This window comes from Oryx dammah, unplaced genomic scaffold, assembly GCF_014754425.2.
Source record: "Oryx dammah isolate SB20612 unplaced genomic scaffold, SCBI_Odam_1.1 HiC_scaffold_27, whole genome shotgun sequence".
NCBI lineage: Eukaryota > Metazoa > Chordata > Mammalia > Artiodactyla > Bovidae > Oryx > Oryx dammah.
The window spans coordinates 3,745,236-3,759,778 of record NW_024070211.1 but is presented as its reverse complement, the minus strand read 5'-3'; the positions used below and the strand labels follow the sequence as shown (position 1 = coordinate 3,759,778).

The window sequence follows — 14,543 nt, the reverse complement described above, 5'->3', positions numbered from 1 at the left end:
GTACAGTTGTGGAATGGAATACACATGGCCCCACAGGCCTGATGCATGCTTCAGCACTCTAGCACTGTGGACAGCTCCCCATCTTGCTGCTGCCTTTGATGGTGGGCGGTGGCTGCTCCTGCTAAGTTGCTTCAGTCGTGTCCAACTCTGTGCGACCCCAGAGATGGCAGCCCACCAGCCTCCCCCGTCCCTGGGATTCTCCAGGCAAGAAGACTGGAGGTGGGCAGGGGTGGGGAAAAGGTACCAGTCCTGCACCTGAGTGTCAAGAGGCCTCAAACAGGAGCTTGGATCTGACATATGACTGCTCTGTCATACTTCAAGAGCAAACCCAGTCATGGCAAGGCTGAGGAGACCTCATGGATCCCACGTAACCCTACCCCTCCCTGCTGATCCTGTTGCCTGGAAGCAAGAGGCTGCTCCAAGGACAAGCTAGGGGGAGGGATAAAACTTCACGCGACAGCAGAGCCCTCTCCTTGGTCCCTCACTCCTTGCTCCCTTGAACTGTAATCCTTTGCCTAGTTCAGTAAACAGCGACCAAGTGCTCCTTTTGCACGAACACAGAGCTAGAGCCCATGGGGAGAGACGAGGAAGATCTGCTCTTTCCCCTCAATAAGGGAATAATTCCAGAGAAGGAGGCAGACATCTGTGCAACTGAAAATACAAGGAAGAGTTGGATAATGCCATAATTGAGGTGAATGATCTTCTGAAGGAGACGGCTGCTTCTGGATGTGTGTGTGTGTGGGGGGGTCATTCTTCTTTCACCTGCACTCCTTCAGAACTCTCCAAAGCATCAGAACCACACTCCCAGGAGCGCTTGGTTAGCAGGGCTATGAGCCTCACTGGACTGTGAGCCTCTGGTGTTTCTGTTTGGTTTGGCCATGCCAAATGGGGTGGAGGGGCTTTGTGCTCCAACCAGGGATTGAAGCCCATATGAAAGCGCGGAGTCCCAGCCACTGGACCACCAGGGAGTTCCCCACCGTGAGCTCCTCGAGGGCAGAACTGTATTTACAACCTGCCCTCCCTGGTGGCTCAGACAGTAGAGCGTCTGCCTACAATGTGGGAGACCCAGGTTCTATCCCTGGGTTGGGAAGACCCCCTGGAGAAGGAAATGGCAACCCACTCCAGTACTCTTGCCTGGAAAATCCCATGGACTGAGGAGCCCGGTGGGCTACAGTCCACGGGGTCACAAAGAGTCGGACACGACTGAGCAACTTCACTTCACTTCACTCTTTCCAGACAGTAAAGAATCTGCCTGCAGTGCAGGAGACCTGGGTTCCATCCCTGGGTCAGGAAGGGAATGGCTATCCACTCTGGCATTCTTGCCTGGAGAATTCCATGGACAGAGGAGCCTGGTGGGCTGCAGTCTGTGAGGTTGCAAAGAGCTGGACATGACTGAGCAATTAACACTTTCACTCTTTCCGGATTTCCAAGCATTGGGGCTTTGCACATATTAGGCATTAGAAAAAAAAAAAGATGAATCAAATCATTTCACTGGATTTGACACATTCCTTGATGGCAGGGGTCATATCTAATGAACCTCTGATGTCACATGGTAGAAACAGACAGACAGATAGGGGTTTAATTTTAGACCATGACCTTGGGTACATTACTGAAACTCTCAGGATGGGTTTTCCCATTTGGAAAACGGTGACAACTGGACCAACCTCACAGGATTACTGTCTGGATTAAACACCAAGCTGTGCATTAAGTGGCTGCACAGAGCCTGACTCAGAGCAGGTCCTCAGCAAATGCTAATTTCCTTCCTCTCTTCTCTATATCCCTCTCCACTGAGTACTTAGGCGTTTTAGCCAGAGCAGGCACTCAACAGAGCTGTGGAGAATTCCAAGGGGAGTTACTGATGACTTCATCCTTTGAAAATGGACAGCAGTTAACCTCTGCTCATATCACTGAGCAGAGAGATCTCTGTCTAAACTGATAAAAAAAAAATTGCTCGTCATGTCTCTTAGCCAGAGATAGTCACTTAAGGAAGTGGCTCAGGTGTGGAAGGAAACAGTGCTGAGAAGCTGGTTACCCTGGAATCCTAGATCCTGGGGGTGGGGTCCTACCTTGACGCATTGGATGTTGGTCCCATTCATACTGCCACTCCTGTCAACAAGGAAGATAAACTCCCCACGGGTCTTCCTCAGGTTTGGCTGGACTGATTGGAGGTCGGGGCAGAAATTCAGCATGATGACGGAATGGTGGGGGATGTCCTTGTGAAGGCGTTTCCGGATGATTTCTGTCTGGAGGAGAAAGGAGAACTCTCACGTGAGCATTCAAGGGGCCTAGAGCTACTCCTGGGGGCTCACCCTGGTGGCCCCCATCACTCTCCAAGTTTGATCAGAATCCCACTCATGCTCTGCGTATAAGACTTCCAGGTGGACCCTACCTGGCTCTTCTGCTAGAAGCTCACAGGTTGCAATAGCAGCAGGGACTTTGGAGGCAGGAAGACCCCGGGTTTGAATCTCAGCTACCACGGTCCAGTCGTGTGATGTTGGGATAGTCCCTCCTCAGGGTTTATTGTGTCTTTGGAAAATGGGACAAATAAGGCCCATTTCTCAGGGTGGTCCTGAGGATGAACTGGGCTGGCCTGCAGATGGGAAGGCCCTGGCACACATGTAGGCCCTCGGCTGAACAGCGGTTTCTCTCCCTTTCACATCCAGGGATAAGCCCCTCTAGGGCCCACCTTGGCTTTCCTGGTTTGCCGATTCTCTCCACTGATAGACTTCCTACTCACGCTTCACGTTTCACCTCTTTGGAAATCCTGCCCCCATCTTCAGTTCAGTCGCTCAGTCGTGTCCAACTCTTTGCGACCCCATGAATCGCAGCACGCCAGGCCTCCCTGTCCATCACCAACTCCCGGAGTTCACTCAGACTCATGTCCATCGAGTCAGTGATGCCATCCAGCCCCCATCTTACATGGACTTAATTACCTAGTTTCCTTGCCCATGAAATGAGGACAGGAGTACATACCTCACTGAGTTGCATGGACGAAATGCAACACTTGTAGGGCACCGCTCAGCAGAGTAACCGTTGCCGGACAGCAACCATTGCCACTCTTGCTATTTGCCGTGGGGACCCAGGCATTTCTCACACTGGGAGGTTTTTGCTCATCTCTCTGTCTCTCCTCTAACTTGGGGGCTACTTGAAGGCAGACCATGCTTGAGTCTCTTGCATCTCCAGGGCTCCACGTAGAGCTTGGTATAAAGATGGGCTCAGGAAACGTTAAAGGAAGAATACCACCACGATTCGGTATCTTTTCATGGATTCTCTTAGCTGGCCTTGTCCTGCTGCTGCTGAACTGTCTTTGACTCTTGCAGTCAGCTCTGCGCCAAATCTCGTTTTCTCCATCCTCACTGCCACCCTCTCTCACCACCCCATCTTTCTCCGTCTCTGCCTGTCTCTGTGTGTACAGGTCTCTCTTTGTCTATTTCTCAGTCTGTCTGGGCCCCTTCCTCAGTTCAGCAGATGACATCATCGCCTGCCCAGTGGTTTAAAGCAAAGGCCCAGGAGTCGTCCTTGACCCCGCCCTCTTCCTCATTCTGTGTATCTGCTCCCTCAATAGACGACCGCCAGTTGTGTAGCTCACACACCTTCTGAACGTGCCCTCTTCCCTGTCCCCACTGTAAACACCCAACTTGGGCTTCCCCGGTGGCTCAGATGGTAAAGAATCCACCTGCGATGCAGGAGACTTGGGTCTGATTCCTGAGGCCCCTGAGATCCTTGGGTCCTGATTCCTGAGATCCCCTGGAGAAGGGAATGGTAACCCACTCCAGTATCCTTGCCTGGAAAATCCCATGGACAGTGGAACCTGGCGGCTACAGTCCACAAGCCTGCATAGAGTCGGACATGACTGAGTGACTAATACTTTCACGTCACTTTCTTTTTTCAGGACCTTTGCCTGGGCCTGTGCAATAGCCCCTTCCTGGCCTCCTTCCTCTCCTTTTTTCTCCCTGTGATCTGTTCCATACAGAGCAGGCAGTGTGATCACTGTTACTCTCTTGCTTAAGCAACAGTGTCCTCTCATTCCCGTACCAGGGCTCATGAAGCCCCTTATGGATTGACCCCTGCCTGCCTGTCTACCTCGTGTTTGCCCCACATTTCAGGCCACAGGGGGCACATTTCTGTCTTCCAAGTGCATCACCATTATTCTGCCTCCAGTTCTTTGTACATTCTCCGAGGGTTTCACAATCCACCAGGTCTCATTTTGAGATAAGCTTCCTCTAAACACTTGGCGAAACAGCACCCGGGACTCATCACTCATTATCCCATCATCCTGTTTTAGGTCTTTTAGGACAGTCCCTGGTCCTTGCTTAACTGATCTTGCTCATTTGTTGCTTCTTGTCTGTTTCCCTGGGCTAGAGTGTAAGCACCAGGAGGAAAGGATGAGACATTCTCGGTCTTCCCAGGGCCTAAACAGAGCCTGATGCCTAACAGGACACGTACTGTTTGTTGAATGAGTAAATGAGAAGATGAATCTCTGGGCTTTTCTGTCTGCTACTGACCTGTGTATCATTTTTTTATTTTTCAGCCTGTCTCTCTTTTGACTCTGTTTCTCTCTCCATCTCCATCTGTGTCTCCCTCTGTGTCATTTGCCCCCACTTTGTTAAATCACAGTTTTTGACAGCTCAGCCCACCCAGCTCTCCCTGATTGATGCTTCTGGGTGCTCACCTCCCTCCCTGGTGAGGGATCAGGTCCTCCCCTCCCACAGGGAGGTCCTTAGCCAAAAGCTACTGCCCAACAAGGCTCTCTAGACGACAGAGCCCGAGGCAGCAACGGGCACATCAGTGACAGGAGCCTGATTTTTGCCTCTCGGAGGGTTGGGGGTGGGGGCCTCGGGCTCAGGATTCTCTGATGTCTCCTTGAGCTGCCATTATCCAATTACAATAAACTCATCACTTCTTAGCAGCTGCAGGTTGATGGCTGTCATCCCTGAAGCTCATGAGAATACAGGGTATTTGCATAACCAACCCAAGGTGGCAAATTAATTCTCATTTGCTCCGGCGGTCCCAGAGCTAATTGATTTAAGGCTTGGCAGGCAGGCAGGCAGGGAGGCTCACTGCTGACTCCCCCTGCTGCACGCTGCAGTTCTTGGAGCCCAGTGGCACCCCGACATTGCCACCCCTCCTCTGAGAACCCTGCTCCAGCCTCTTCTCCCAACTGACTCATCTGGGGGCACCTCTGGGAGGGCAGATGTTTCTAGCAGGGTCTCCAAGGTGGGGGTGGGCACTGAGCCATCTGTACCTTCCCTGTGCCATCCCCCATCTCCCTCCAAGCCAGGGCCTTCGGGTGGGATCTCTACCAAAGGGAAGGATATCAACTGTAGGTTTTCTCTGCATTCCTGTCTGTCCCTCTCCACCGTCCTCTGCCCGTCAGACCAGCAGGGGCCGGAGGGGCCCTTACATTCAGCACAATCACCCCACATGAGTAGCCTCAGTGTCACGAAAGCCAACTCTCTTTTCCCAGCTCACCAGTTATTGTGGGTGCTAAGCTGCAGTTTTCTCACCTAAAAAGGGAGATGATAAAAAGCAGTGTGCCCTTATTCTTGAGCCTACCTTGGCACTCAGGACCCAGGGCGGTGTGCGGTGACACCAGCAGGAGGGAGACTGCGGGGGTGGCTTATGGCTGAGGCTCAGCATCTTCTTACCCCTCTTCCCCACCCCCAGCCCCTGCTGAGGACCCCTTTATCCTTTAACTTCATGGGGGAGGGGTGGGCTGAGGGAGAGGGATTCTCTGGCTTCCCCGGCTCTGCCTTTATTCTTTACCTAAGAGCAAGCAACGATCCCAGAGGAAGGCAAATCAAGAGACCCATTCAGCAGGTGGGTAAAGGGAGACCCAGAAGTAGAGATGGAGCCGCGAGGGCACCCAGCCGTAGGGCCCTTGGTGCCTTTTGGGGGCAGACTATCCTGAAGAAGACCAAGGTCATTTCTGCCTCCAGCCTAAAGTTTTTCTAGCTTAGGCATCTTGATGGGCTTCCCTGATAGCTCATTGGTAAAGAATCCGCCTGCAGTGCAGGAGACCCCGGTTCAATTCCTGGATTGGGACGATCCCCTGGAGAAGGGATAGGCTGCCCACTCCAGTACTCTTGGGCTTCCCTGGTGGCTCCACTGGTAAAGAATCCACCTGCCATGCGGGAGACCTGGGTTCAACCCCTGGATTGGGAAGATCCCCTGGAGAAGGGAAAGGCTACCCAGCCAGTATTCTGGCCTGGAGAATCCCATGGACTGTACAGTCCAAGGGGTCACAAAGGGTTGGACACGCCTGAGCGACTTTCACTTTCATGCTTTCAGGCACCTGGATGGCACCAGGAGCAGGTGGCTTGGCAGGAGGTGGGATCGTCAGCTCGCTGTGCGACCTCGGGCGAGTCACCCCACCCCACCCTGGGGCCCAGGCTTCTCACTGGCCCAGCGCAGACCCGGGGCCCAGAACCACCCCGGTTCTGCCACTGCTGACGCTGCTCAGCCACTCTCACCTTTCTCTCTGCGCTGCTGTCCTTCTTCATCCCTTTGATGAAATCTGCTCTTCCCTTCAGGTGCTGGTCAAACTCCCCCAGGGTCATGTCCCCTTTCTCCATCAGGACATGTGGCACATGGGGCTCTGCAGAGATGAGACGGCTTTGTCCAAGCGTGAGGGCAACGCGGGGGACCTTGGTTGAGGGGTGGATCTTCACTGTGGGGAGGACTCCCAGTTGGAGGAGGGGGATGGGATCCCTGGCCGCTTGAGGTGTGTGAAGACTCCTTAGCTGGGAGTCAGGAGAGTGCGTGACTCGACTTTACCCATCTGTAAAATGGGAGTGATCCTGGGCTCCAATCTTTTTGCATCCTGACATTCTATGAATTCTTAAAGAGATAAAAGAGTTGCTCCCTGGGGGTTCAGAACTGTTGGGGTCTCACCAAGCTTAGGTGTTCAGCTGGCCTGAGAGCAAAGTGCACCAATGTGTGGATGAGACAGTGGGGCTTCAGGAGCTGAAATGGGGCAGGAGACACTCAACTCTGCCAACTAGAGCCACGTTGACATGGAAGCGAGTAATTGGTCTCCTCTCCTCTGCCACATAGCCTACCCTCTCCCTGGCCACGGGGCGGGGGTGGGGTGGGGGTCTGTGTGCCCTGGGATCATCCCTCCCACCGGCAGCCCCAGGGGTCCCCGCTGGGTGCACTGTACCGCTGGGGTGGATGAGGATCTCCACGGGCCGGTCAAAGGTGTGCCTATTGGCCAGGGTGACGATGATGCTCTCGGCGGAGCTTGCGGAAGGGGCGGCGTCAGCTCGGATCTCGTGGGTGGGACTCTCTACCCCTGAGTGGCGCAGAAAAGTGGGATAGGTTCAGGGGTCCCCAGAGAGAGAGGGGCTTGGTGGGGGGACCGGGAGGCCCAGGCCGGAGGTGACTGCCACTCCAGCCCCATCAGGGGCTCCTGGCCTGCCGGTGTGCAAAACTGTGGACAGCCCTTCTCAGTCTCCCCATCTGCAAATTGGGAGCTTAGCTATACAAGGTTGGATAACCTCTCCTGCCCTGACTCCGGGACCCAGTGCGGGTTAAAGGGGTGGCTTCCTCGCAGGCCACAGAGACAAAAGGAGCTTCACGCTCCATCAGAGGGCACTCCATAAACGCCTCTCGTGTTGGGATGTCGGCTTGCTCTGGGAGAACACTCATGGACCGACACCACATTCTTTTAAAACCTTGACTGGGAGGGGGAGGGGAACCATCAGAAGATTGGTGCCTGACTCTGGCTCCCAGTTAGAATCCCCTGGGAGCTTGTCAATGTTTCCGGTGCCCAAGGCTCTCACCCCAGACCAGCGTCATCATCAGAAGCTCTAGGGTGGGATCTAGGTGGCTGGATTTGGAAAGTTACCCCACTGAGAGGACCCCCACCTCCACCCCAGGGGAGGACCCGAGAAGCATCTCTGTGGCTGTGGCCTCCTGGAGAGGACCTTGGACCTCTGACCTCGGACTTTGGACTGCTAGGCCCTTGTGGACATTTCCCCAGGGAAGCCATTGTGGGGGGTAGTGGGGCCAGTCTTGAAATCTGTCCTTGGGAAAGTGTCCTGTCGGGCAGTAGGTTGGCCGCAGGCTGTCATCCACCTGGGCCGGCCAGCTTTCCCTCCTTCCCTTCCTCTCCCCACCCCAGGACCTGGAATCTTCTTTCCAGCCCCATTGGGGTCTAGGCAGCTCCGCTCACCTGCGAGCAGGCAGGGCCCACGAATCTCCAGCTGGAAGTTGAACTCGTATTCCATGGGGTTGGACACGTCAGTGTCCAGGAGAGTCGACAGGCATAGTCTGTTCCAGGAGTCCAGGGCCCGGCTGCCAAAGCAGTGCTTGTCTCTGCTGGGAAGGAGGCCGGGAGGAGGGGAGGGGGGAGGAGACTCAGCAAGATGGGAGCACTGGCCTCAGTTCCCACACTCGCACTTGGCAGAGTGTACGTCCTCACCCGGGTCTCTCGGACTTGGCCGTGGGACAGTTTACATGGCGTCACATCACATCTGGAATCCCTGCTCTGTCTCTGGCAGCTGGGGACCCCTGCCTGAGCCACTCCTCCTCTGAGTCTTGGTTTTCTCATTGAATAGGGATCGTGATGACGCAGCTGTCTCTCATGAGTGCTCAGCAAAGTCATCTGCTGCTCGATCGTCTCTGGCCCTCTGTCTGTTGTCCCTCACCCGGGCTCTCATCCTGCTCTGTTTCCCTCCCCTCCAAGGCCTTGCCCTCTGAGGTTTTTGTTCTGAATATGCACAGAGCATTGTAAGAGACACCATGACATTTGGTTGAAAAGATGGCATTGTGCTAGGAATCTCATTCAGCGGCTTCCCTTTTTTTTCACCCAATGCTGTGTTTTAAAGGTCTGAAAACCAAAGTCTTTGCTGCTGCTGTGATTCAGCTTGTTTCTCTGCTGGCTCATTGGTAAAGAATTTGACTGCCGATTCAGGAGACTCGGTTCGATCCCTGGGTGGGGAAGATCCCCTGGAGGAGGAAACGGCAACCTGCTCTAGTATTCTTGCCTGGGAAAGCCCATGGACACAGGAGTCTGGCAGGCTACAGTCCACGGGGTCGCAAAAAGTCGGACATGACTTAACGACTAAACAACGACAATGGTGCGACCTGAGGGCCTCTGTTATGTTGCCCTGGTTTCTTCCTGCCTCCACCTCCCTGCGTCCACAGGCCACCCCCAGGGAGATCCTTGTCTGTGTGCCCTTTCTGGATGTATGGAAGGATTTCTCTGGGATCCCTGGGTCAAAGCGCACACATCAAATACCGCCAGATTGCTTTGCAAGGTGGCTGGGCCAGTGTTTACTTCCACCGGCAGTGAACGAGAGTTTCCCTCCTCATCCTCACTAACATTTGGTATGGTCTATTTTTCTTACTTTTTCTCATGTCACTCTATCTAAGCCACTTTTTCATCGGAATTTAATGCAGGCAGGTGTCTGCAGCCCCTGCAGTCCCAAGGGTGCCTCTGTTAACTCTTTCCTGCTGGAGTGGGCAGGAATCAAAAATTTATCAGGCCCACCTCAGGGGAGCTGTGCACTCCCACGCCTCTTGTTCCTTGACCCACCGAGGTCTGAATGTCCCCAGCTCTGCTAGGTCCTGCCTCTCAAATGTACCAGGCTTGCATTTACAAATGCACTATGGCAGTGTTTGCACAGCTGACCCACGAGCTGTGTTCCCTGGCCTGGCACTGGCTGGTGCCAGCAGCTTCTCTGTTGTGCCAGCAAGTGTCCTCACCCTAGACTTCGAGGCCCTCCGTGATCTGACTCCAGCACGTCTCTCCCATTTGCTATGTTCATACGCGCCTTCCTGCTGCTCTTCAAACACACCAAGCCTGGCGCTGCCTCAGGGCCTCTGCCCTTCCTGCCTGCTCTACTCCCGGCTCAGTATGTTCTTCCTCCAAATGATTTCCATGGCGTGCTCCCTTCATTCAGATCAGGCCTCAGATGTTGCCTCAGTTCAGCTCAGTTGCTCAGTTGTGTCCGACTCTTTGTGACCCCGTGGACTGCAGCACGCCAAGCCTCCCTGTCCATCACTAATCCCTGGAGCTTACTCAAACTCATGTCCGTCAAGTCAGTGATGCCATCCAACCATGTTCACTTCAGTCGCCCCCTTCTCCTCCTGCCCTCAATCTTTACAGCATCAGTCTTTTCAATTAGTCAACGCTTCCCTTCAGGTGGCCAAAGTATTGGAGTTTCAGCTTCAACATCAGTCCTTCCAGTGAATTTTCAGGACTGATCTCCTTTAGGATGGACTGGTTGGATCTCCTTGCAGTCCAAGGGCCTCTCAGGAGTCTTCAACACCACAGTTCAGAAGCATCAGTTCTTCGGCGCTCAGCCTTCTTTCTGGTCCAGCTCTCAGCTGGTGCCTAAACCCTCTCTTCTAACGAGCACCCGCCCCATCCTGTGCCTCTCCAGCCTCAGTAGCGTTTGTCTCCATAGAACTCATCACCTAACATATGACATATGTATGAGCTTATTTCTTTATTGTCTGTCTCCTCCATTAGCATGCTAGCTCCTTAAGGGCAGGGACCTTGCCTCTCTGGTTTACTGCCGTATTCCCAGCACCCGAAACAGTGCCTGGCCCATGTGTGTGCTCAGTCCTGCCCCACGGTAAATGTTTAATTGCTATGTGTGGAATGACTGAGGACTGCCCTCCAGGCTGGCCCCTTATGGGAGGCTGCAGTAACCTCTCCCCGCCAGCCTGGCCATCAGTTCAGATGAGTCGCTCTGTCGTGTCTGACTCTTTGCAGCCCCATGGACTGCAGCACGCCAGGCCTCCCTGTCCATCACCAACTCCTGGAGTTTACCCAAACTCATGTCCATTGAGTTTGTGATGCCACTGACCGTCTCCTCCTCTGTCATCCCCTTCTCCTCCTCCCCTTTCCCAGCCTAGTCATAGATCATCCCTTTAACCTGTGGTGTCCAGGAGTCTGTTGACATTGTCCTCTGTGACCCAGTGGGTACGTGCTCCCAGCTGTCCCCAGAGCCCTGCAGAGTAAGTGTATGAAACTCCTGGATTTGTACAGTGTTTATATCTTCCCAGATTTCAACTTGACTCAAAGATTCAGGACAAGAGTAGGGGAGGGGGAGTTAAGGAGTTTGTTGTTTAGTCACCAAATCATGTCTGACTCTTTGCGACCCCATGGACTGTAGCCCGCCAGGCTCCCCTGTCCGTGGGATTTCCCAGGCAAGAACACTGGAGTGGGTTGCCATGTCCTCCTCCAGGGCATCTTCCTGACCCAGGGATTGAGCCCGCGTCTCCTGCGTTGGCAGGCGGGTTCTTTACCGCTGAGCCACCAGGGAGACCACATGATAAGCTGCATCAAAAGATATCTCCCAGACGCAGCAGGCCTCTTAAACCGGGCTTCCTCTCTCCCTGTGGAGGAGACGCTGGTCCCCCGGGTCCACAGGTGGGGAAATAGGAGGATCCCTGATCTCAGCTGCAGGTGCCTCAGGCTGTGACCCCCTTTGCCCTCCTCCCCACCGCTGGGGAGACTGCAGAGAAACTGCTGCAATGTCCTACCTGACCCTGTTGAAAACCCTTGTTAGTGGCTCCTTATTACTCTGGGGAGCAATCCAGAGCTGGCCAGGGCCACAGCGTGTCCTGTATCTCTGCAGCCTCACCTCATGTCACCTGTGCCTCCGTTCCTCTCTGGGGCCCCGTCCTCAGGGCCTTAGCCCCTGCCATTCCCACCTATAGGAACGTTTCTCCCTGTGCCTTATCTGTCTGCCTCCTGGCTCAGCCCTCAGCTGACGTATCACTCTTCAGAGAAAACTGACCTGGCCCCTGGACCGCCAGGGGTTGGGTCCCTCTTTTATATTCTTAGCCAATGAACGTCTCTTCCATTGCACTTTCATATAATTAATTATGCATGCAAGTTCACAAACAGTTCACATTAGTTGTGTTATCCGCTGGATAATGATCTCTCTCACCAAGTTCCGGAAAGGTCAGGAACCGTGTGCGTTTGTGCCCTCTGTGCTCCTAACACCCCCCAGTGTCCAGCACATCGTGCGTGCTAAGCCGTGTCAGTCGTGTCTGACACTTTGGGACCCCATGGACTGTAGCCCGCCAGTCTCCTCTGTCCCTGGCTCTCCAAGCGAGAATACTGGAATGGGTTGCCATTTCCTTCTCCGCTAGCACATAGTAGGTGCTCCAAAAATGCCTCTTGAGTGCATTAAAGTATAAAGCCTGGATATTCTGATCCCAATTCCAACACTTCTGATCAGTACCAACATCAGGCATTTCAGGGAGATTCTTCGACAGTCTTCGAGAGGCGGCAGCTACAGAGCTTAGCATCACTGCATATCCTTTATCTTCCCCCACACCTTGACCCCCCACTCCACGACCCTGGCCCTATCTGGCAGGGCTCCTCACCCGTGGACCTGCTGGCTGGGGGAGCCGGTGCTCTCCGTGCAGAACTGGGGCACAGTCGGGGCACAGACAGCAGGCAGCTGGACCCGCACAGCCCCGCTGGGCAGTGTCGAGAGCTCTGAGGAGGTGCTGACGAACACGGTGACATTCTCCATCGGGGCGATGGTCCCCAGGTTGACCACAAAGAGGATCCGCTCCAAATCCTCATCCAGAGCCACCTTTCCTGGTTGGCAGGAAGGAGGGATAATGGAACGTTTGCAGAGTGGTTCCTACGTGCCAGGCCTGGAGTCAGGGGCCATGAGCCCCTTCTCTCTCATCCCCTCTAAGCTTGCTGTGTGTTGGGTTAGAGGAGCTTGTGCGCTGATGGGAAAACTGAGGCTCAGCGTGGGGGCATAATGAGTTCAAGTTATGCAACAAAGAACTAATTTCTTGAACCAGGATCTGAACCTATGTGGATCTGATCCCAGGCCTGTGAACTTTGCACTGTGCCCTGCTGGAAGTGGGAGGCTGGGACCCACTCACCCCCGAAGGAGGGTCACATCTCCATCTTCAGACTCTATGTCCCCCTAGGATTGACACTGGAACGTCTCACCTCCCTCAGAATCTGTGCTGTTTCTTTTCATCTGAAAGGCCCATCCCTCATCATTTCTTAGCCCATCTTATCCACCCATCCAACCCCTCCATGAAAACCTCCCTGGTCCCAATGTGGCCCCTTCTTTTCCTCCTCTGACATGACCTGGACCGTTTTTGGCATGGCCATGTTCAACTTCCTATCGTAGTCACTCCCTGGCATGCCCTAGCTATTCTCCCAGGCTGCGAAAAGTCCTAAACTCTTGGGGGGCAACTTTGCATCTTACACAGCATGGGTGTTCAGAGATTCTTGAACATCGAGGATCAGGTGAAGAAACTTCATTTCCATCACAGATCCAATAGTGAGAATCTTTTATATCGTATGATCCTTGGTCTGGACGCAAGCCTTGGCTCTGCCACTAACATGCTCTGTGACCTTGGGCTGGGCACTCCCCCTCTGAGCCTCAGTATCCTCCATAGCAGGAGCCCATGGCCGTTGTGTGAGTACCGACTCTGCATCAGTGACAGTGATGAGCGTTCTGCACGCTCTTTGTTGAGATTTCAATGGATTATTAGTTACATTTTACAAAACAAGTCCTCATTTCTTATCTAAGCTTGCAAGCAACAGGACTGGCAGTCAAATCCCGGTATGACTCATTCTACAACCTCTGAGCTTAAATGATAATATGCTTTTCTGGTTGTTAGAGATGTCTTAAATATGCTCTGCTTGCCTCTTTGACCCTTACCACTCTTTCCAAGTGAGAGGAGAAACAGTTGCCTGTTTTACAGACAGTTAGGTGACGTTCAGAGAGGTTAATTACTGGGCCACGGTCACACAGGATTCCCGACTCTTAGTACAGTGCTCTCTCTACCCGATCCCACTGCTTCCCTTTTGGTCTGCCGAGACTCCAGCCACGCCCAGGCCCTGCCACAGCCCCTCCAGCCCTCTTACCTGTGACAGTCGCAGCTCGAATGCCAGTAGCCTCAAAGTGGCCACCCTCTATTTTGGCTTTGTCCTTGATCTGTACCGTCACAACGCGGTCCCCAATGACAGCCTCAAAGCCGATCACCGTGGTGTACTCGTCCAGGGGGTACACGAAGAGACCTGGCAGACAGGGCCCGGGGTCATGGGGTGACCCAGCGCCGCTCGGCATGCCCGCCCCCCTGGCATGGAACCAGAGCCCCTGGGCTGCCGTGTGAGGGCACCATGGCATTCGCTGCCCCCTTAGAGGGCTCCCGAGGGGACTCGGGCTGGGCGCCCCCGGCTCTAGGGCTGGACAGGACGTGTAGAGTGGCAGGCTCCACGTCAGTGGCGGGGTAGTGCTCCCCCGTCCCAGCCATCTCTCACTCTGCGCCGAGCTGCAAGCTCGCCACGGCCACCCAGTACTCTGCCTACCTGCCCCACCCTCGCGGCCCCAGGGAGTAGAAGAGAGAATGAAGAGACCGAACCTCTAAAACAGGCAGCCTCATCCACCCGCTTTAGGAACTGCACGCACCGCGGGGCGGGCGCCAAGATTCGCCCCCGGTGGCCCTGGCCTGGGGCTGGTCTCTGCTGAGACTTTGGGAGAAGGGGGCGCTCATGCGGATGCTGATGTGGACCCTGGGCCTCTGAGAAATGTCCTGAC

At 54.3% G+C, this 14,543-nt stretch overlaps 1 protein-coding gene across 1 annotated transcript in view; it reads right to left on the bottom strand.

Moving 5' to 3' along the window:
- Positions 1–14,543, bottom strand: part of VWA5B1 (von Willebrand factor A domain containing 5B1) — a 50,026-nt gene that overhangs the window by 33,704 nt on the left and 1,779 nt on the right. The window contains exons 2-7 of the mRNA XM_040229465.1: positions 13,849–14,023; positions 12,352–12,600; positions 8,177–8,322; positions 7,163–7,294; positions 6,474–6,598; positions 2,067–2,243 (exon numbers count right to left, since the gene is read on the bottom strand). Coding sequence (XP_040085399.1) covers positions 2,067–2,243; positions 6,474–6,598; positions 7,163–7,294; positions 8,177–8,322; positions 12,352–12,600; positions 13,849–14,023 — 1,004 coding nt within the window. The remainder of the gene's footprint in view (positions 1–2,066; positions 2,244–6,473; positions 6,599–7,162; positions 7,295–8,176; positions 8,323–12,351; positions 12,601–13,848; positions 14,024–14,543) is intronic.